General features: G+C 42.2%; 1 protein-coding gene across 1 annotated transcript in view; it reads right to left on the reverse strand.

Moving 5' to 3' along the window:
- Nucleotides 1–23,843, reverse strand: part of LOC111157537 (ring finger protein 175) — a 42,699-nt gene continuing 18,856 nt past the window's right edge. The window contains exons 4-9 of the mRNA XM_022519039.1: nucleotides 19,018–19,172; nucleotides 12,948–13,055; nucleotides 11,426–11,546; nucleotides 5,749–5,882; nucleotides 2,536–2,637; nucleotides 1–300 (exon numbers count right to left, since the gene is read on the reverse strand). Coding sequence (XP_022374747.1) covers nucleotides 180–300; nucleotides 2,536–2,637; nucleotides 5,749–5,882; nucleotides 11,426–11,546; nucleotides 12,948–13,055; nucleotides 19,018–19,172 — 741 coding nt within the window. The 3' untranslated portion in view covers nucleotides 1–179. The remainder of the gene's footprint in view (nucleotides 301–2,535; nucleotides 2,638–5,748; nucleotides 5,883–11,425; nucleotides 11,547–12,947; nucleotides 13,056–19,017; nucleotides 19,173–23,843) is intronic.

Below are 23,843 nucleotides of genomic sequence, written 5' to 3' on the forward strand. Positions count from 1 at the left end.
TCTCTTTTAAATTCTTTCCACATAGACAGATTGCCTTTTGGAGGTCCCTTTTATTCATTTCTCTAAACTCTTGGGCTCATCTCTGAAATTGAAAAAGAAGTATCAATAATAAAGATAGGATCAAGGATTTAAGAATATTTCAACATGCTGCAAGCTGTTTCTGGAGTAGGAATAGTATACTATTCCAGTCCTAGGGAGTAATTAATGCCTTGAACTATTCCAATCACCACGGGTTGCCAGGCCACCAAATAACGAAGCCAGTCAAGGATTTGTCCATAGAGAAAGTGTGTGCGCTCCCAGCTAATTCTCAGTTAAGGAGGTTGCTCTCTGGGCAGTCAGGTAGCAGAAATATTCATAAGTCTCATTTGCAAATATAATAAGCAATGCAGCGAGTGGGTATCTCCTTTCTTGTTAATTCTATGTGCCCACTGAAAAGCCCCTTCCGTGATTTTTACAACATTTGGTCATCATTGTTATTTACGTGACACCGAATTTCCAAAAACAAATAAAAATGGCTTACAATAAAATCCCAGACTCTGAAACAAGAACTAAAGGCAAGGGTCACTACTAAAAGAGAGCAGGAAAGGGAAATGACTACCCTGGAAAACAAGGATCATGGAAGCATTTGTAAGTGAGCCAAGACAGCCTTGGGCTTTGCTGTAATTGGCTCATCAGAGGGAATGCATTGGGTATTCCAAAGAAAAACATCACAGATCAGATAGACTTTTCCCAGATTCCTTTGATAAATTCTGCTAAGGGGATATCATTAATACATAATATCTCTGATAGCAATGTTGTGCCCATAAAGACAAATATTCCCCAAATAGCTTTTTTTTCTTTTTTTACTGAGTCTCAGTAAAAAGAATACATGTATTATTCAAAAGCTTATGCTCTCAAGACAATATAGAGTAACCTGTTGTCCTTTGTTATTTACGTGATCGTTTAAGGTGACATTTAGGATGATATTATCACCAATTTTATAACAAAGACATATAGTTTTGTTTCATAAGGGATTAACCAAAAGTGGTTCTGGACGCGGTATCCCCCTATTAGAAGGGAACTTCAGGGAGGGTGCATGAGAAGGAAGGAGAAGCATCACAGGCCATGAGTGTGGTTGTGCTTGAATTGCACTGACTTCCTGAGAAAGCTCAGGCCTGTAGATGGAGCTGGGGGCCCACAGAGGTGCTCTCTGCTGCCCAGGACCTAAGACACCCATGGTGTTGCTGCCTCTCCTGCCCTAATGGCAACTCTTTCCTTGGTCTGCCATTCTCAGGGATGGGAGCATTGCTGCCAACAGCCATTGTTACATCTGAATATTTAGGGCTGGTGAAGAGTAGGGGAATGGGAAACAAGGGAGGGAACTCCTTTAGCATGGTAAAATGTGGCTAACCGGTACACAGGATGTATAGAAAGGCTGGCTGTCCCTTAGGAGAAGAGAGAGTACTTGGTAGGTTGATGCCAACCTCTCAGTGTTTTCTGCTTAAGGTCAGGATATGTTTTAATCCCATTTACTACCACCACCCCCGCCCCTGGAAGAGAAAGATTATGATCTTGGGCCAGTGGGGTTGAGGACTAAGTCTTTGTAATCAGCTCTGGATGGAGCCATTGAGGCTCCCCGTGGTCTCAGTTGGAGAACATTGGTATCTATAAATATCCTGATTGTTGCCATAAGCTGTCTGTAGGTCCTCATTTTCTTTCAGTATTATTATCCCTAGGGTTAAGCCCAAGACAAGATGAGACATGGCAAGGAATTTAAAGGCCAAAATACAGGGGGTAAAAAAATTTCTCTCTGGAAATAATAAAATTTAGTACAACTTAAAATTTATTTTTTATATTCTAGTTCACATTTGGGGCTTTTAAACTTTCTATTCTAGGGGCACCTGGGTGGCTCAGGTGATTATGCATCTGCCTTTGGTGCAGGTCATGACCCAGGGGTCCTGGGGTTGAACCCCACCTGGAGCTCCCTGCTCAGTGGGGAGTCTGCTTCTCTCTCTCTTCCCTGCTTCTCCCTCTCTTCCCTGCTCCTCCCCCTCAAAATCTCCCCACCCTGTGCTCTCTCTCTCTCTCTCTCAAATGAATAAGTAAATAAAATCTTTTAAAAATTTCACTTCTATTCCAGTCTATATGTTTGTCTACCCACCCACTCACCCCATCCGTCATCCATCTATCTGCCTAGCTACCCATGCATCCACCCATCCATCCATCCATCCAACCATCATCGATTTATATATTTATCACCTCTCTAATCCTTCCATATTTACCTAACTCTGGCAATATCCCATCACATTTCCACTAAAGCGCTTATAGTGGAATATGAAGAGTAGAATGTTTGTTTTTTGGCATTTAAGTTCCTAGCCAGAGTCGTAACATGGGCCCAGGGTAGAAAAGAGACCATGGGGTCGTTTTGAAATAATTGGCTAAGGAAAACAAATTTTTCTGCTAAAACTGTAATGAAGAAAATGAAAATTCAGGTTGAAGTCTGCATTACCAGAAACATTTAAGATAACACTTGACAACTTTTTAGAGAAAGGATACGGGTTACTGATCATCCTCTTCAAATCAACCTTCTCTTTGCAGTAAGGGCAAGTCTGCTTTTTACCAACTATACACCAGCCTCGGATGCAGAATTCGTGAAAGCTTAGGCATCTTGTTAAGGAAGTTTCTAGATATTGAAGGGCAAGGTCTGCTTCATGATGACATAATGGAAATGACCCCATCTGCAGGGAGGAAGTAGAGGGTGAGAATGGATGTCAGTCATGACCTGACTGTACACATCACCATCTAAGGAAGCTTGTACAGGGCAATGGAACCCCCAAGGACTGGGAGCTGGCAGTCAGAGCTGCCATAGCTCTAGGACACTGAGGAGTTTCCACAGCTCCTTGGCTTTATTTTTTCTTCTTGCTTCACTCGATCCTCCCAAGATTTAAAGTAGATAAAGAATATGAAAATTCTTTTTTGCAGTAATATTTTATGTATTTTATGTAAATACGAAAGTGCTTTTTTATAGTAATTTTATGTAAATTTATGTGCATATCTTATGTAAACGTATCAGGGCAATTCTCTGCCTTGCTGATTGTGCGCTTCTCATGCATTCCCCTTAGTATTTCCCTATTCCACTTTCTGTGCATTACTCATGACCTACTATGTAATCAGACTAGTCTTAGACACTTAGACAAGCTTCAGTTATTTGTAGTCATAAACCACCAACTTATGGATATTTCTATTAGCCTCATATCTCCTATCTCAAGTTTTTTATTACTGATAAGGAGACACTTATTTTTAATAGACTATAAACCTAATAAAATTCTGAAACTCCAGGCATTGACAGATTCATTAGTACATATCTCTTTGTCTGGAGAGTTTGACCCTTTGCCCCTAAAGTTGACAGCGCATCTGATGTTCTCCCACCGCATCAGGGGAATGCTCTTGTCAGAGTTCATATCACATTGTGTCATGACATTCTGTGCGCATGCAGGTCTCTCCTGGCCCACCTGCTAGCTGTGGGACCATGTCTCATTCTCTGTCTTCAGTACCTTAAGCAGTGCCTAAGGGCCTAATGATGAAATAAATATTTGAATGAATCACTCAAAACCAATTACTTTTGCAAATATATTCTCTTGGGTTCCACAACATTGTAGATCTGAGCAAAGTGACGAACAGTTATGAGATCCATCCTAGAGGCTTATTTCTATAGCTGTTGATCCCAACGTGGCTTTCTGGAACCAGATCCCATGATTTTCTGACTAGCCTGCTGTCACCCATGTGAACAGCAATGATGTGGAAGTCTCCTCCCTAAAAAATGGAGAGCAGTGAAGTATAGACAAGTTGAGGCCATGTGTAAAACTCCTCAGTATAGATCTGTATGCAACTAAGAATTTCCACTATTTATGTTCTTGGAATTGGGTCATTTTTGCAATAGGCTTGGATTAACATAAAGTGGTGTATTGTAACAAAAATTTTAAACCCAAAGCCCTTATAGCCCTTTATTCAAAGCACTGGAGTAAGGCCCCATCTTCTAGATAGGTACAAAGGTCAGGGGTCATGAAGACAGCGTTGAAATGGCTACCTCCTCCTTAATATTCTCTGCCTCATCTTCAAAATTCCATTACTGAAAAGTCTCCAAGCTAGCAGAATTGCTTCCCCTGCCCCACCTTGTTCATGTGAGTCATGTTTGCCCACTTCTTGCTCATATGACTCATGCTAAAGTGGGCCAATAGTAATACTCGCTGCAAAGCAAATTTAAGGGTGACTACATTTTAGATTACATACGCACACATGTACAACAATCCCTAAGCACTTTTAAAGGTGGAGAGAGAAAATATTTCCACTTGCAAATGGTAGAAGGGGCTCTGGTCCAACATTTGAAAAGTAAATCACATTCAAAACCAGGGCCAGATTGGGAAAATTTCTTCCAAAGATGGATCCTTTTTTTAGGAAAGGTATCACCCTGAAAAGCTACCATAGAATTCCATATGGGAAATCTTTGTGTCTCTTATCTTAAAATAGTAAGGCTTAAAGGTTGGAGTAAGGGGTCCTATTACATTTCAGGTGAAGTTAGTCCATTTTTTTTAACTCTCAGGATTGAATAAATGGAATCTGTCCAGATTAAATAGAACTGAATCATAGGCACTGCGCCTCTAGGGTATTACTAAGTTAGGTGGGCTTCAAAGGCAAAAGACCGATGGTTTAACCACCTCATCATGCCAGAGCTTTGAACTGAATGTAGAGCAATATTATCAAGTTGATGTTGTGCTATAGAATAAAGATAAATGATACCTTCTTTCCCCTTGTATTTAGAAAAGAGTTAAAATACCGATCGTCCGCCAACCCAAACACAACTTTGGTCTTCAGAGTTCTCTACTGGGACAGCATGGGCTGCTTTGCTTGGGGCTCTTGATCCCAGTATCTTTCTGCATATTGAGGTCTTCCTCCACAGTGACTGGAATTCCCAAAGAATGCTGGTTTCCAGGCCCAGGCATGTCCTAACACCTAAAGATCCATCAGCTATTTGGGGCAGAACTCCCAGGTAGAGAACCCCAATGGTTCAAGAACTGGGTGCTCAAGCTCTGGTCTCTCCTTCTATAATCGAAGGTGTCTTGCTACCCATGGCGTTGTCCTATTTTCAAGACCAAACCTAATACTGGGCTGCCTCCACACCCACTGCTGACACAAGCAGTTTCCCGGGATTATTCCTAGGCAGAGCCCACTGTGTTGTGCTCAGTCCCGTGAGATTCAGACCCAGGCTCCACCTGCTTTAGTCCTGAGCTCCTCCCTGCACCCGAAACTCCACTTTTTCTCACACCCAGACCCTTCTCTCCCTGGTCGTTCTTGGCTATCTGTTCACTTAAAGCTTTGCCAACTTTCCCAGCCAGCGCCTTAGGCACATACTGCAGCTTTTCCGTCTGTGTGGCATTACGATTCAGTTTTAAAAAGGAAATTACGAGCAAAAGAGTAAATTATTCAGCAGGGATTATCAGAACAGAGAGAGATGGCCGAGGAGGATCAAGGCCTGGGGTTTGGGGGATGGGAGCTAGCTAAGGGAGGCAGAGGAGATGGTGAGAGGGGGAGGAGGAGGGAATGAGGGGGAGGAGAAGGGAACAAGGAGGAGGAAAGGAGGTGACAGTGCTCCCTGACTGGCCATCTACCATGACCCACACCGAGTATATGAAAGTTGCCTTCCATCACTGGCTTGATGAAGCCCACGTGGTTTCATCCATCCATGTGGATGAAGCCACGTGAAAAGGATACACATGATTGCAGGAGAGCTGGTAGGTGTTTTCAATGAGCCCTTCTTCATCAAGCTCCACAATGATCTTCTGGCCACAGACGGCGCAGATATTGTCTGACAAGCTCCTTGTGGGCATCCCACTGACGCTGTAGAACTGTTGGGGGAGATGCACAGAGCACTGTTGGAAAGGAGGGCAAGTGCCATTCATTCCCTGAACACAGCAACCCAGAGTCCTTACTGCTTCTTCCTTGGTTTAAGAGCACTCTTCCCCACAGGAATGCTTCAGTGGGGCTGAGGTCTTCAGGCAAGAGCCCACTGAACCCCACATGGACCCAAAGCACACGGCTAACTATAACCTTCAATTTAATTTCCTCAAGGTGAATCCTTCAAGGGGAAAGGTCTCTTATCCAGGGCTATAGTTCATAGCTTTTTAAGGAAGCTTTTTAAGGTTACCCAGATGCTGACCCTTTCTCTTATTCTGGAGATTGATTCACAGGTCTGGAGTAAACTGAGGCGTTGCTATATTTCTTAATTCCCATGTGACGAGAAGGAACACATGGATTAATCCCATTGGGTGCAATGTTTTTAGAATTCTAACTCGGGATTCCGGCATCTTTTAGTACTACAGATGAAGACTGATTCCAATATTGGCAGTGTATTAGAGTCCCTAAGAAGCTTGTTTTTTAAGATTATTTATTTATTTGAGAGAGAGAGCACAAGCAGGGAGATGGGGAGAAGGAGAGGGAGAAACACTTCTCTGCTGAGCAAGGAGCCTGATGTGGGGCTCGATCCCAAGACCCCGAGATCATGGACTGAGCCAAAGGTGGATGCTTAACTGACTGAGCCACCCAGGTGCCCCTCAGAATCCCTAAGAAGCTCTTTTTAGAAAATAAATATTCATTTAATAATTGTTTTAAACTTAAAAAGATGTGACAATAGTGCAAGCCCCCATATATCATGTCCCCTATTTTTTTTTTAAAGATTTTTATTTATTTATTTGACAGAGAGAGATCACAAGCAGGCAGAGAGGCAGGCAGAGAGAGAGAGGAGGAAGCAGGCTCCCTGCTGAGCAGAGAGCCCGATGCGGGGCTCGATCCCAGGACCCCGAGATCATGACCTGAGCCGAAGGCAGCGGCTTAACCCACTGAGCCACCCAGGCGCCCCTCATGTCCCCTATTTTTAACATCTTACATTAGTATGGTACCTATCACTCAATGAACCAATATATTGACACTTACTGTGAAATAAAGTACATACTTTATACATATTTTATTCAGATTACTTGGGTTTTGTGTTTTTGTTTTTTTAAGATTTTATTTATTTGTCAGAGACACACAGAGAGAGGGAACACAAGCAGGGAGAGTGGGAGAAGAAGAAGCAGACTTCTCACTGAGCAGGGAGTCCGATGCAGGGCTCGATCCCGGGACCCCGGGGATCAGGACCTGAGCTGAAGGCAGATGTTTAACAACTGAGCCACCCAGGTGCCCCTGTTTTTTGTTTTTTTTTTTTTTCCCTTCTAATCTGATATCCTTATTCTATTCCAGAATCTCATCCAGGATACCACTTAGGCTCCTCTTGGTTATGGTGGTTTCTCAGACTTCGATTTTTTTTTTTCAATGACTTTTAAAGTTTGGCAAGTATTGTGTGGAATGTCCCTCAAATGGAATTTAGCTGGTGTCTTTCTCTTGAAGACACTGATGTTATGCGGTTTAGAGAGGTAGATAAGAGAGGTGACATTCTTATCACACCATAGGGCGTGTACATGCTTTCAACAGGACTTACCGCTATTGCTGTTAACCTTGATCACCAGGCTTGTGACAGTGTTTGTGACGGTTTTCCCTTATAAAGCTACTCTTTCTTTTATTCCTTCCTATTCTGTACTCTTTGGAGGAAAATCACTCTGAGCAGCCCATTTGTAAGGAGAAGGGTGTTGTGCTCAGTCAGTGAGGTTTCTCCAGAGAAAAGGAAACAATAGGGGGCGTGTGTGTATCTAGACTAGTGTTTGGGTGTTCAGTCAAACAATTGAGCACCCTAGCCTACCCAAGCTGACACAAGAAACTTGACCATACAGCCTTCTTAAGGTTGGAGTACCTACATAAATTATGTGGAGTTCTTCGGCATAAGAGATTTGTCTGTTCTCCTCCACTCATTTATTCATATCAATACGGACTCGTGATATTTATTTTAGAATTGGGTTATAACCCAATGCTCCTGCTACTACTTCTATTGCTGCTATTTTGTTGCACAGATTATTCCAGCTTTGGCCATTGGCAGCTTTTTCAGTTGGCTTCTGTATCTCTCTTGCTAACCCTTACCATTGTGGTATTTTTTTGTTTGGTTGGTTTTTTGAGTCCTTGCTTAATTTCTGGCAGTACAATATACTCCAGGCTCATTTGTATGTTCCCTACCAAGACCTAGAATCAACCATTTCTTCAAGGAGCCCTGGTTCCTTTTGTTGTAGAATGGTATTAGAAAAGATCTGGGCTCGGGGCACCTGGGTGGCTCAGTCAGTTGAGCACCTGCCTTCGGCTTAGGTCATGATCCCGGGGTCCTGGGATTGAGTCCCACATTGGGCTTCCTGCTCAGTGGGGACCCTGCTTCTCCCTCTGCCTGCTGCCCTCCCGTTCATGTTCTCTTTCTTGCTTATCTCTCTTTCTCTCTCAAATAAATAAATATAATTCTTCAAAACAGAAAAGAAAAAAAGAAAAGATCTGGGCACGAGGTGTGCTCCTTGTTACTAGGGTGTCATTGCTTCTAGTGCTTCTTAGCTAACAGAGCCAGGAAATGTATCTGTATATACTAACCCATGGTGTTTAACATAGCAATAGATAGCCCTGTATGTATCCATCTATATACATATTTTTAAGATTTTATTCATTTATTTGACAGAAATCACAAGAAGGCAGAGAGGCAGGCAGAGAGAGAGAGGAGGAAGCAGGCTCCCTGCCAAGCAGAGAGCCCAATGTGCTCCATCCCAGGACCCTGGGATCATGACCTGAGCTGAAGGCAGAGGCTTTAACCCACTGAGCCACCCAGGAGCCCCTGTTTGTAACCCCTGGAGTATGCTACTTATTGTTGCTTCCAAATAATTATTTTATTTAAAAAGAGGCCTTTGGGGGTGCCTGACTGGCCCAGTCTGTACAGCAGGCGACTCTTGATCTCAGGGTTGTGAGTCTGAGCCCCACGCTAGATGCAGAGATGACATAAACATAAATAAATAAATAAATAAATAAATAAATAGATGAGATGCCTTACTTCCAAGTGAGAGTGAGAGACATAGCTCCCACCATGGGTCCTCCATGTGCTTAGTTGTTCAGTTCTGGAATACATGGATAGCAGTATCAGAATTGTTAACCCATAGCCTCGAGGGAAACCACTTTATGAACTAGAGTACAGCACTTATGTTTGGTTCCTTTGCTTTTAATCTTTGATCTCTACTCATTTCAAAGGTATTTAAGTCAGCACTTTCTTCTCCTACTCCCTGCATTGTGGTTATCTCATATATTTGTAATACAGTTAGATTCTTTTGTCACAGTCTACACTCTCTCCTGGCATTCTCTCCCATCCTAAATGATTTTCTAGATTTGTATACATTGTTTCACCCTTTCTGCTACAAAGCACTATTGATTTTTATAAATGTACAGTGTCATGTATTTACCATTACAGTCGTACAGAATTTCACTGCCCTCAAAAATTCCCTGTACTTCACCTATTCAACCCTGTTCCCCCCTAAACCACTGGCAACCACTGATCTGTTTACCATCTCCATAGTTGTGCCCTTTCCAAAATGTCATATAAATGGAATCATATAATATGTAGCCTTTTCTCATTGCCTCCTTTCACTTAGCAATATGTATTTGCAATTCATCCATGTTCTTACATGGCTTAATAGCTCATTCCTTTTCCTGAGCAGCTTTTAAAACGAAGCAGATGCATTGGCTCCGCTCCCAGAGATTCTGACTTAATTAGTCGGCTGAGGGGCTTAGGCACTGGTGTGAGAATGGAAATTGCTCCTCCTTTCCCTCCTCCCTATCTCTGTCATAAGCATATGTACACGCATGCATGCACGTGCACGTACACACACACACACACACACACACACACACCTCATCAGTTCAAGTCAATGTTGGCTGTGCCAAGAGATAGCTTGAAGCAGTGGGTTTTATATATTTGGTAGATGGAGTTAAGATGACAGAGGATGATAAAAAGTTGAAGACTTCTGAGGTGGGATCAGGTGAGAAGTCTCTAGAAAGCTGGAGCTTAAAAACTTGTCTTATGAGGTTGAATCTCTTCTTCCTGGTCCACTGGAGGACAGAGAACATACAATTCTTCTCCTTGTCTCCTGTCCACAGACAAGCACAAGAGACTTTGGGAAATTTTTAGGGAATACGGCTTCTGGCCTTTGCTAGAGGAAGTAGGAGTGGAAGTGTTCCCTTCTGTGCTCACCATAAACATTAGAAAAAAGGCAGTTGTCCCATAGATGATGCTTGGTAGAGAAATTCCCAAAGGTATCTTGTTCTAGCATTATACCACAGAAGTGGATTCCAGGCTATAGGAAAAGAATATACAGAAATGGAGAAGGGCAGATGGGATGGGGATGAAGTCAAGGTCATGTCTACTTGGTCCTGCCGCATAAATGGAGAGAGAGAAGAATGGTCCTGAATTACACTCTTCCCTTGCCACTCTCACTAGCTTTTCCACTTCATATCTGGTGTGTACCAAGAGAACGGTAGAGGACAGAGACAGGAATTCTTGAAACCACTGGGTCATACCTGGAGCCTCTGTAAGTTTTTAAGAGATATGCACGTCTCAGACATAGATGAATGCTCCTAACATTTGAATCTGAAATCCATCTAACCAGAAAGTATGTCTATTTGGAGTTTTAAAAAAAGCTATTAGGAATATATATATTTTTAATTCTAGAGAACAACATGCAGTCAGGATACATTTAGCTCAGTTTTTGTATCTTCTACTTCTTCTAATGCTGTGTAAAAACTGATCTTTATAAGGAGTAACCCTGAGGCACTGATGGATTCCAAAGTACTTTACGTGCATCAGATATGACTTTCTGTGTTAGGCAGATGGAAAGATTTTTGTTATTATTGAATTTTTACTAATCCTTTTCTTTTTTTTAGAGAGATGGGGGAGGGGCAGAGGGAGATGGAGATAGAGAATCTTAAGTGGGCTCCAAGGCCAGCAAAGAGTCCAGTGTGGGACTTGATTTCATAACTCTGAGATCATGACCTGAGCTGAAATCAAGAGTCGGATGCTTACCCAAAGGAGCCGCCCAGGCATCCCTATTAATCCTTTCAGTTGGAGTATGCTACTTATTGTTGCTTCCAAATAATTATTTTATTTAAAAAGAGGCCTTTGGGGGTGCCTGACTGGCCCAGTCTATACAGCAGGCGACTCTTGATCCAGGGTTGTGAGTCTGAGCCCACGCTGGGTGCAGAGATGACATAAACATAAATAAATAAATAAATAAATAAATGAGATGCCTTACTTCCAACCACTTTATATAAGTAAGAAGTATATTTTCTAATCAATTAGCAAAGATAATTTTTGATGCAAGGAGATTCAGGGAGCACTTGGCCTGGGAGAACCAAAAAAAGACCAACATATTTCTGAAAACAGATGCAGATGTGTAAGATGAGACCATTTCTTCAAGTGGTTTCAGAGAATGAAAGCAACACTTACCCCTATTGTAGAAGCCATGTAATCTGAACAGATCTCTGCAAAGTCTCTCCCCATCACACCATAGTAGAGGCCATAGAACAAGGATACGATACCAAAATCCATGGAATCTCTGGCCTTGATTCTGTTGAAAACAACAGTGTACCCAAATAAGAACGTGGCATTCGGGGGGCTTGGGAAGGGCTCCAGCTTAGAAGACACTTCTTGCCAGAGTATCTAACAGAAATTTGGGAGCTTTTTTTTTTTAAATTGATTTTTTAAATTTCCTTCTTTCCTTCCTTCCTTCCTTCCCTCCCTTTTCTTTCTTTCTTCCTTTCTTTTCTTTTCTTTTCTTTTCTTTTTTCTCTTCTTTCAGAATTTTAAATTCTCTAAATTCCCCTTGGATTTTATTACTCAGTGGCAAGTGGACAAAGTAATTCTTGAGAAGGTACTTCTAATGAGTGGTTCTCAGGCTGGGCTATGCAGAGAAAGGCCTGGGCGGCTTGTAAAACTGCCCCCTGCATCTGGGCCCCCCAGGCCAATGACATCTGACTCTCTGGGGGTGGGGCCTGTGCAGCAATATTTTTGGAACCTCTCCAGACCCCAGGTGATTCCAGGGGGCGGCTAACATAAAGAACCTCTTTAACTGAGCTGTGGTTCTCAGCCTGAAATATAGATTAGTGTCACCTGGGGGGAGGTTTAAGACTCTGGGGATCAGGAGCTGTAACGTATGTGGCCTGGGGTGGATCAGCCCAGCAGTGCTTTTTATAAGTTCCTCAGGCTTGGGAATCTCTGCTTTCAAATACTTTACTTAACGGATACTCCAGATAGATAGGATTATCCCCACTTTGCATTTGAAAAAATGGGGATATAGAAGAAATGATTTGCCTAACATGACAATTGGTCCCAGGGATCAAGCTCCAATTTTGAGACCCTTTGGTACTGTGCCACTGTTGCCATGTATTAGAAAAAAAACCCAAAACGAAACTGTGCAAGTTGGATCACATTTCAAATATAATAGGATTCTGGGGGCACCTGGGTGGCTCAGTGGTTAAGCCTCTGCCTTCGGCTCAGGTCATGATCTCAGGGTGCTGGGATCGAGCCCCGCATCGGGCTCTCTGCTCGGCAAGGAGCCTGCTTCCCCCTCTCTCTGCCTGCCTCTCTGCCTACTTGTGATCTCTGTAAAATAAATAAAAATCTTTAAAAAAAAATAATAGGATTCTCTAGGATAACCCCACCTCATTTTTTAAAAAAAGATTTTGTGTATTAGAGAAAGAAAGGGCACACAAGCAGGGGAGAGGCAGAGGCAGAGGGAGAAGCAGGCTCCCTGCTCAGCAGGGAGCCAGAATTCAAGCAGTGAGCCCAGGACCCTGAGATCATGAACTGAGCTGAAGGCAGCTGTTTAACCACCCAGGCACCTTACCCCCACCCCATTTTTAAGGGAAATATTTCTTTAAGAAATGAACAATTGGCCCCTAATTTAATTAGCTCCTAATTTAATGAATCTTAATCATTAGGTACTAAGGTCTTAATTGGAGATACTTACCTGAAAAGTAAATTGAATCCACACATTGTAAACATGATAGCCAAATAACCCACAACACCAAATGCATAGCTGAGTTTGTAGATTAGAAGAAACCATTTGTAGACCAATCTGTGAAGGTTAAAGTGGGGATAAATACAGAACATGATATATTATAAAGTATTTTACCTTCCTCAAACATTTTTGTAAGTCAGTTTTTAATTTCTAGAATTCTATTTTTTATGTAATATATGTGAGTAGATTATATCAGCTAAACTCAATAATAATCTACAGTTTTAATATATCAACAAAGTGTATAAATAGTATGCACACACATACACAAATTCATTGTAACTTATCTATATTCTTCATGTAAGAGTGATCTTCAGGGATGGTTTCTCTGTCTGGGACGCTGCCTCCCCTTCTCTTTTTTGGCCCTAGGGTTATCTTAGAGTGGCTTTGGCAGGAATAGCTTAGAAGTAAGCAGAAGAGGAACAGAGAAGTCAGGAGGAGGGAACCTCCTCTCTTGGGAGTTTCTCCCCACTCCTGTTCCTGCTGCCCTTCCACCCCTCCCCCATCCCCAGGGCAGATGTCATCAGTAGTGAGCTCAGCCTCATCCCAAGTCCTCTCCACTCACAGAGCCCCTCCCCTAGCCCTGAGATGGAATCGGAAGTGAGCCTCGGGCTGGTTTTCTCCTGCTCTGTGGATAGGTCCCAGTATGTACCCTGACCACTCTTAAAGCCTTTCCTTCTTCCCATGGGGTTGAAATGGAGAAGTGGGAGATGAGGATAGAGAGGAAGGGTATAGCTGATCTGGCAGGGAGCCCCATACCCTGTTTGTTTCCCTTATCCCTGGCAGTAAAATCCCTTAGAAAAACTACAGAGGGGGCCACGTGGCTGCTTCGTGCCTGGTAGGATGTGGGAAGAGGTCAGGAGCCCAGATCCCCTGGGCAAGTACCACAGAGCAAGGTTGTGCGTACTGGAACAAGAAGAGGTGGTAGAAGGAGAAGGGGCAGCTGGGTGCTGTCCTTGGGTCCCAGATTAAAGAAGCAGGTGGCTGGACTGTTGCTCCCAAGTAGGAGGCCTTGTTTGCCTCTCAGCTTGTCCCTCTGGTTCTCAGAAGCCCCTGTTCCTGCCTTTAACAGTGCTCTTCACTGTTAGAATGAGTGGAGAATGAGTGGAGAATCACACTCCAGAGACTACCATGCCGTCTTACCTTCAGCCCCTAGAGCCCTGCCTCCAACTCTCTCACCTCCCCCAGCTTCCTCTCTGTTGGAGCCATTGCTCCCAATGCTTAAGTTCTATGATATTACTGATGCAGTGTTTTGAAGTTATTTTAAAGATGTCCTGCTTCACTGACTTCTAGTCAGGAAGGACCTTCTGAAGCATGACGCTTTACATGGGGTTGGTGGGCTGGCTTGAGACACGAGTTGTCATTTACATAATTTCTCTTTTTTTTTTTTAAATTATGTTATGTTAGTCACCATACAGCACATCATTAGCTTTTGATGTACTGTTCAATGATTATCTGCATATAATACCCAGTGCTCATTACAACACGTGCCCTTCTTAATACTGATCACCCAGTTAGCTATCCCCCCACTCCCCTACCCTCTGAAACCCTCAGTTTGTTTCCTGGAGTCCATAGTCTCTCATGGTTCATCTCCCCCACCACCGATTTCCCCCCCTTCAGTTTTCCCTTCCTTCCCCTAAGGTCCTCCATGCTATTCCTTATGTTCCACATATAAGTGAAACCATATGATAATTGTCTTTCTCTGCTTGACCTATTTCACTCAGCATAATTGCCTTCCGTTCCATCCATGTTGATGCAAATGGTGGGTATTCATCCTTTCTGATGGCTGAGGAATATTCCATTGTATATATGGACCACATCTTTATCCATCCATCTGTTGAAGGGCATCTCGGCACCCTCCACAGTTTGGCTGTTGTGGACATTGCTGTTGTGAACATTGGGGTGCATGTGGCCCTTCTTTTCACTACATTTGTATCTTTGGGGTAAATACCCAGTAGTGAAATTGCTGGGTCATATCATAGCTCTATTTGAAAGAAATTGAGGAAGATGAAAAAAGATGGAAAAGCATTCCATGCTCATGGATTGGAAGAATAAACACTGTTAAAATTTCTATCCTACCCAGAGAAATCTACACTTTGAATGCCATCCCTATTAAGATACCATTGGCATTTTTCAAGGAACTGGAACAAACAATCCTAAAATTTATATGGAACCAGAAAATAACCTGAATTGCCAAGGGAAGGTTGAAAAAGAAAAACAAAGCTGGGGGTAGCATGTTGCCTGACTTCAAGCTATATTTCAAAACTGTGATCACCAAGACAGTATGGTGCATACTGTCTTGTACAAAAACAGACACATAGATCAATGGAACAGAATAGAGAGCCCAGAAATGGACCTTCAGCTCTGTGGGCAACTAAAATTTGACAAAGCAGGAGAGACTATCCAATGGAAAAAAGATAGTCCCTTCAATAGATGGTGTGGGAAAATCTGGACAGCCATACATAGAAGAATGAAACTCGACCATTCTCTTACACCACACACAAAGATAAACTCAAAATGATGAAAGACTTCAATGTGAGACAGGAATACATCAAAATCCTGGAAGAGAACATAGGTGGTAACCTCTTTGACATCAGCCACAGCAAACTCTTTCAAGATACGTCTCCAAAGGCAAGGGAAACAAAAGCAAAAATGACCTTTTGGGACTTCATCAAGATAAAAAGTTTCTTTACAGCAAAGGAGACAGTCAACAAAACTAAGACGCAACCTACAGAATGAGATAAGATTTTTGCAAATGACATTACAGATAAAGGGCTAGTATCCAAGTTCTATAAAGAACTCCTCAAACTCAACAGTCAAGAAACAAATAATCAAGTAAAAAAATGGTCAGAAGACATGAACAGACACTTCTCCTGAGAAGACAAACAAATGGCTAACCGACACATGAAAAAGTACTCAACCTAGCTAGCCATCAGGGAAATACAAATCAAAACCAAAATGAGATACCACCTTCCACTAGTTAGAATAGCAAAAATTAACAAGACAGGGAACAACAAATGTTGGAGAGGATTGCTGTTGGAGTAGATGAAATATTGGAGTGGAGAAAGGGGAACCCTCTTACACTGTTGGTAGCACATGCCACTCTGGAAAACAGTGCAGAGTTTCCTCAAGTAGTTAAAAATAGTGCTACCATTTACATCATTTCAGAGATGAAGGGCCAGGCTATGTGGGCCACGCCTCCTCCTGCAGCTTTAATCCGCCCATGGGGGTGGTCGCCCGTGGGGAATTCCATGGAGCCGGAAACTCTAACAGGACTGCACAGGGTGGGTCAAGTTGCTCTGAGCCTTTGTCATCTCTAAAACGGTCAGCAAGGGCTTTGAGGGGGGTCTTTCTGCCAAAGTGACTCCTTGGTCTTTTGATCCGTTTGATTTGCCAGTACCTAGCAGTTTTGATCACTGCTCAGGGCAGTCCGGTGGAGGCTAAAGTCTGGTGTTGCTAAAAGGGGTGATGGTGGGGAGAGCGGCCAGTTCTGAGAGGGCCTCCCTGTCTGCCCTCACAGCACCTGCCAGCACCAGAGTGGGGGTCCTAGAACTCCAGGTATACTCCAACTCGATGTACTTGAGATGGGCCCCTCAAGGTTGTGCCAGCACCACAGGTGTTCCTGACTCTTTAAACTTTGGGGTTTCTCTGCTAAGCGATTTGTTGACGTCCTGAAGGGACAGCATGCTGGTGGGAGGAGGGGTTTTGCATGCTGCTTGTCCTTGGTATGATTCTGGGCTCCCCTTCCCCGTCACTGCCTGTGGGACTCTGGCCATCTTACTCTGGCATTTCTTCCTGGGAGTGCCCCATTTATAAAGTGGGGGTGACCACACTCGCTCCTGTGGTAGTCTTGAAGATTATGTGGGACAATGTTCAGAAGCCTTGGCACATTCAATACTCAATATGTCATATAATTATTACAGATGTGTTAGATTTTTCCAAATCCCCCACCCCCAATTCTTCCTGCTTATTGGGGATACATGTTTCTAGAGCGCTAGAGTCCAGAACTCCCTTGTTACTTAGATTACAACTGGAAGACAGAGAAACCGGAGTAGGACTCGTGCAGCCTCCACAAAGACAGATGTGGCCACGCCTGGCTCTGTTGGCCTGTTTGTGGCCTGTTTTTGAGCCTGAACTCTACTGCAGTAGAGAGGAAACACCCCTTCCTTTCTCTTACTCTGACCCACCGGTCAGGGCTTGGTATATTCTGGGGGAGGAACAGCTGGTTCTAAATGGTGTTGGGGCAGGGGACCCCTCCCCTTGGGTTTGCCTTTGCACCTTGCTGATTTGCTCTGACCAGTTTTCCCAGTCTGTAATGAAATCCTGTTTCCAAATGGAATATGGCTAAGAAGTGATTTACCTATGACATGATGATTAAACAAAGATCCATAAAGATCTTTAGGGCCTCCTACCTCTCAAAAACAGGAACTTCTTTTTCTAGGCTGCTTTTCTAGGAGTTAATGGGATCCTAATTAGCCTCTCCCATTGTCCTCTCTTCAAATGGTGGCTAGGTCTTTCCTTAAATGGTAGTGAGGCCTTGTTGGCTGTCAGGCTCTGTCTGCCAGGGCTCTGAGTGTGGAGGCAGGAGAAGCTGAAATGGGTGTGTGGTGGGCACAGATCCCTGGCCATCTGAGACAAATGAGGCATGGTGTATAACGAGGTAGCATTTGCATATTCTTTGTCATGAAGTTCCTCTGCAATGAACGAGCTAACGTGCACAGAAATACTGTGTCTAACTACGTTGATTCATTCTATACTGGAGAAGTGAACTAGTCTCACTGAAATACAATATAGATTATATCCAGGGAATGGAAACAAGTACATTTTGGTTCATCCAAAATTTGGATTACTTTCACAAGTCTTAAATAACTGGCAATATTTTTTTAAGGAGAAATTGTGCCATATGTCCATGTGCTGATGGGCAAGTCAGGCCATGCAAAGGCTGTCGCAAACCCCAAACTCCCCAGTTTGGGAGGTCTCCTAACACCACCCCAAAGCTCTTCCCAAAGTGGGATTAAGTTAAACATCAACCTGAATTTACTTATTTGAATGTCAATCTTTTTAAAAAATTATTTATTTTTTAAAGCAGTCTGTGCATCCAAACGTGGGGCTTGAACTCATGACCCTGAGATCAAGAGTCCCATGCTCTTCTGGTTGAGCCAGCCAAGAGGCCCTCAAAGATTCATCTTTATCATTACATTTATTTATCTGATTTTTCTCACCGCATATTTTTTCTTCTCCAAAGTAGAAGGAAAAGTTGGTATTCGTCTCTCACTTTTTTAGAGGATTAAGAACAAACATCTGAATGGCTAAACAATCATAAGAACATTCCACAGGAGCTGAGGATTTATTCTTCAATAAAGATCAAAATTTGACATTGTCTTATTACACATTTTTTCCTTATCCCATTTCAATTTTATCTAGACTCAGATTCAGATTTTATCTAGAGAACAAAGAGAGCGAAAGCAAACTTGGGGGCGCATTATGAGGTTAAAAGCACTTTCGAAAGATTTGCAGATGATATGATGGGAATTATAGAAATGTCAAGATGTTGGCCATGGTAATTAAGAAGATCATTGGAATATGAAAGTCTCATTTGTTATGAGAGGAGTAAGTTGTCCATTGCTTATGATTTGTCTGACATAAAATACATACATAGTTGTTAGAAATGCCAATGTCGAACTCTTGTCCTATTATAAAATATGTGTAACCCAACTTACAATGGAGTCAAACAAAATGCTGAGCTAAAAATAAAGATGAAAATGGTGCTCTAGAAAGTTTAAACTTTCACTTTTCTTTCTTCTGGCTTTCATCTGAAGCAATAAATGTTATAGGTATGTCCAAATCGCCATTAAATAATGAACATGTACAGCAGTACAGCTAATCTGTAAATAGTTTGGTTACTGAAGGCAAAAGAAGTATAATGCTTTCCTTCCCCATCCAGGAAAAAATGGAATTAAAGTATACTTCTTAGTGGTTACAGTAAGGAGGACGTCAGGGAAGGAATGAAGGGAATACATACCGTGGTGTTCTCCCCGAGAGGGGTTTTCGGGTAGCTCTGAAGAGGATGTAACTGGTAATAACCGAGAACATTCCCCACAGAGACAGAAACCGCCACCAGTAGAGTTTTATCGTGAAGTAGAGAGGGACGACCCACATCTGCAACAGTGTCACCAGCTGTCAGAAAAATGAACAGAAAGTCTCTATCAATGACTGAAGACCCAGAATGACAAGTCCACTAGTAAATGATTCAGAAGGTACTCTGGGGGGAACCACCTCTACCACCCTGTCTGTAACATGCAACTGGCTCACCATCTAGCTGTAAGCTCTTCTGTACATGCAAAGTTTTGAGGGACTTGGTTTGGTTATCTGAAAATTCAAATGGGAAAGAACCCCAAATAATCATTTTCTTTTACGTCTTTTTGCCTGGGTATTTCAGACAAAAGCAACTTTGGGCTTCAAAAGCTACATGACTTTGGACAAATGAGCCTCACTTGTGTTGTAAAATTGAGGGTAATAATGCCTGTCCTGTTTGCCTGTGCTGACTGAGGGAGGCTCAGACCATCACAGATAGGAAAGTGTTCTGGAAACAGTATGTAATAACATGGAGCCAAGCGACTGTTTTTCCTATCACGAGCACATGTACAAATGCACAGTGATGGCAAAGGAGGAAGTGACATCACAGCAGCTCCTGGGACCGCTTTTGTCTGCTGCCCCAGTGCATTGTGTAGGGTTAACCTCTGTGTCCCATCTGTGGGATCCCCTCATCCCCTGACTATTCAAGACGAAGCCCATCGTTTTGCTTCTTGCTTTGCCTTTTTAGGTACTGGTGGCTTTTCCAGGCAAGCCAAGATGTGAAGCAAACTCTTTCCTGTTCATCTGTGTGTAACTCCGTGTGGCCTATACCACTGACCCGAGTGCGAGTGACCTTAGAGGGTTAAGTTGCCTGGCCCCAATCCCATATGGCAGAAGCAGGAGGGACTGAGCTGCTGGCTTGTGGGTCAGCTTGATACCATTACCACACTGACAGGCGCATTCTTTAGATCAGGCCCGATACCAGCTATCACCTCTCCTGGGAAAAGCAGACAGGCTTAAACAACAGCCATAACCTCTGATCTTTTATGTTTGATCACATGCACACTAACCACCTATGATCTGCTCAGCACCAATGTAAGAGGGGGATGGCAAAGACAGTTTGTCTCAGGTGAGGACGTTCATTGGTGGGCACCAGGCAATGTTCTGCTGAGGTGAATTCTGAACCCAGGGCTTTAGTTTTCCATCCTACCTTGTGAGTATGGTTATAATGAATACACGAGTTAGCAGCTTTATTTAGGAAATCAAGATGAATATCTCTCTAAATAGGACAGACAGGCTTTGCCTAAGGAAGTAGAGTACTGGGACACCTGGGTGGCTTAGTCAGTTAAGTGTCTGCCTTCCGCTCAGGTCATGATCCCAGGGTCCTAGGATCGAGTCCCACATTGGGCTCCTAGCTCAGAGGTGAGTCTGCTTCTTCCTCTCCCTCTGCCTGCCACTCTGCCTGCTTGTGCTCTCTTTCTGTCTCTCTGTCAAATAAATAAATAAAATCTTAAAAAAAAAAAAAAGGAAGTGGAATACTGTTCCTGAGGGCCAGAAACTACATACTAAGTAAGACTTGCTATACTTTAGCACTCAGCAGTAGCCAACGTGACCCTCTGCTATTGATAGTAAACGTGGGAGGTGCCCTTAAAGAAAATCACACGAGTATTTGGGTCATTTACTTCCTACAGCTGATTTTGGAGATAGTTATCTATGATAAATGACATGTTTTCTGGCTTTTTTAGTTTATTACTTCCGATATTGAAAAAGGAAATGGACATGATTTCCGTCTTTCAAAATCTGATCATCTACCTTTTGCATTTTTCATCTTTCTGTCTTAATAGTTCGATTTGTCTTGAGCTCTGGGTGTTATATGTAGGTGATGAGTCACTGAATTCTATATTGGAAACCAATATTTCACTGTATGTTAACTAACTAGAATTTAAAAATTTGAAAAAAAACCCAATTTGATCATTTTTACATTTCCCCCATAAAAATGCTGAATTTTTAAAGAATAATGACTCAGTTCATTTTAATTCAGCAAAACTACCATACCTCTATATTTTATACTTTACCTCATAAGCCAGAATAGGTTAGACTAATCCATTTCCTCAAGTCCATGGAATTATTATCATCTATAATACTTTGGAGTAATGATTGGGTTATATTTTTATAATACCAGTTCTCCTTGTGAATCAACCCATTTCTAGATCTCAAATTTCTCTTACTCGATGCCTGGGTTTAATTAGCAGTGAATAACCATGTTCAAATATATAGACATGCTACTTTTAAAAAATAGGCCTGAGAGATCAGAAATAAAAGAAAAGCGAAAAATCATCATAGCAGGAATGCAACTGTGTAATTTCTTAACTATCTTTAAAGTGTAAACCCAGTGCCATATTTTCTCAACATGCACAGGGCAAGGTTAGAAATGTGCACTACGAATTCACTAATTGTAGAGGTCATTTTGAAACGAGGGCCACATTTCGTATCAATTTAGAAGATTCTTTATCAATTTCCAGAGCAGTTCAAACTTCTCATTTTAATAGCAACTGCCACATATGAAATGTAGGAATTTGGTGCCTCATAAATAAATACACGAAATCTGTGAAATCGAGGTGCATGCTTGCAAATGAGGAGGCCTGGCAGCTGGGACACATTAATAATGCCAGAGGGGTCACCATCTGGGCACGTGCATATAAAATACAGCTGCATTCCTGGCCAAGGGCGGCCTGCGCATCTGGATCCCATCACCAAATGTTCTCCCCACCCACATGTTGTGGCAGAAGGAATTTCCTGACGAATCAAATGCTGCCCAAAGGTACCATGCTTTTCCTTGGAGCTAGGCACATCATAAATCGAAAAAGAACAGCAAATCAAGTCAAAACAAAGAAACTTTTTATTGGCCTAATTATATAGAATGATGATTGGATCACACAACATAAAAGAGAGAGAAGGAAAGGGAGGTGGGAGAGAGAAAGAAGAGAGAGAGAGGAGGCAGGAAGGGAGGGAAGGAGGGGCAGAAGGAGGAAGTTATGTGATGCTCATTTCCTTTGCACTGCAAATCCCTAAGTATTTGCAGCCATTTGTCCATGTGTCTCTGTGTATTTGTGCAGGTGGAGGTGCAGCAAGAGCAAGGAGATGCCAGAGGTAAGCAGAAAATTATCATGTAAATAAATGACTCCAGGAAATACTGCTGCTGTGATCAGTGCCAAGGCAATGAAGGAGCGTGGACATAAATCAGACAAGGAGAAAGACGGAATCTTGGCATACGAAGGGCCATTAGATTTTCACTTGGTCCTTACTTCTATCTTCAAATCAATTCAGACTGTTGATTTTGCTCTTCAAATTCTTCAAGGAGATTCTGCAATGTTATGTATGTATGAAACTGTATCTATTTGTGTGTTGCCTCATTTAAAAAAGATTCAAGGAGGCAGAAGGCTTTACTGGTATGGTAATACGTTCTAGTGTATCACAGCTATTAATAGGCAGGAAGTTGATTTAAATAGAGCAATATTTCAATCTGTGGCAAATTATTTGCCTGTGTGTGGAGGCAAGTTAACAGTGTGTCTGAAGTCCAAGTTTTGTGTACATAGTCATCAGGCCTTCTAGTGATCTGAAGGGAAGTACAAGTATTCTTTTTTGGCCCTTTCCCCCTATTTCCTGCAGATATGAAAAGGAGGATATATAAAAGGAGGTGGAGAGGGTGCTGTTGAATGAGATTTTATTTTTTAATTAAATGCTGTTTAAAAAATGCTGTTAAAAGCATTTGGAAATAATTTAACTTTGAAGTTCTGCCAAGTCCATACCATATCAACACTATAAGCTGAAAAGAGAAAAATTCAAATATCCAGATGCTCTATCTTGTACTAAAACTGTGACCATTTGGAAACATCCAGGTATTTAGTAGTATTCCAAACAAAATAAGAATTTTCCACTTCTCACCTACTTTCTCTCTTCACTTTTTGACATCACACAGGAGCAGTTAATGTTCTATTTTTAAATGTTGTTTTCTAAATAACATGTTTCCTTTGCTCTAGGTATTTATAATAAGCTGCTCTGACACACATACAATTCCTACAGACCATGGAACAGAATCTAAGACAAATCAGTCACTTCAGAAGCTAGACATTTCTTTTTTTTTTTTTTAATTTTTTTTTAATTTTATTTTTTATAAACATATAATATATTTTTATCCCCAGGGGTACAGGTCTGTGAATCGCCAGGTAGAAGCTAGACATTTCTTAAAAGTTGTAATCTGAAAATGTTTCCAGCATTTTGGATTAGTCCCTTCTCCCCTGAAATCCAAATTGTTCATGAAATGATGTGAAACTAATACTATTTTATATGTCGTAGATAATACCTTCAAGGTGTAAATAAATAATAAGTGATCTGGCTTCCACCATGTGCCATTTATTTCTTAATTGTTCCCTTCCAGGATACATATGGAGCAGTATGGGGTTTGCCATACTCCCATGGGACACTTTTTATCAGTTGCTCATGTGCAATTCCCACTGCCTTACTGGTATAGACTCCTCTGATTTCCAAAGGGACTTAGAGCAGCACCTTTCCCCCCTAATTCCCTTCAGTGAAGTTGTTTCATACATTTGTAATGTCACCATCTGCATTTCCTGGGAATTCTCCAATCTCCTAAATGAATTTTTAAAAATTGGCATGCCTTAACTCCCGCTCGGTGTCCTGTACTGTTCAGTGGGATTTGACAAACGCATACGATTTTGTATCCACAATAACAGTATAATGCAGGTCAATATT

This window comes from Enhydra lutris, unplaced genomic scaffold, assembly GCF_002288905.1.
Source record: "Enhydra lutris kenyoni isolate GAN:26980312 unplaced genomic scaffold, ASM228890v2 scaffoldscaffold3, whole genome shotgun sequence".
Taxonomy (NCBI): Eukaryota; Metazoa; Chordata; class Mammalia; order Carnivora; family Mustelidae; genus Enhydra; species Enhydra lutris.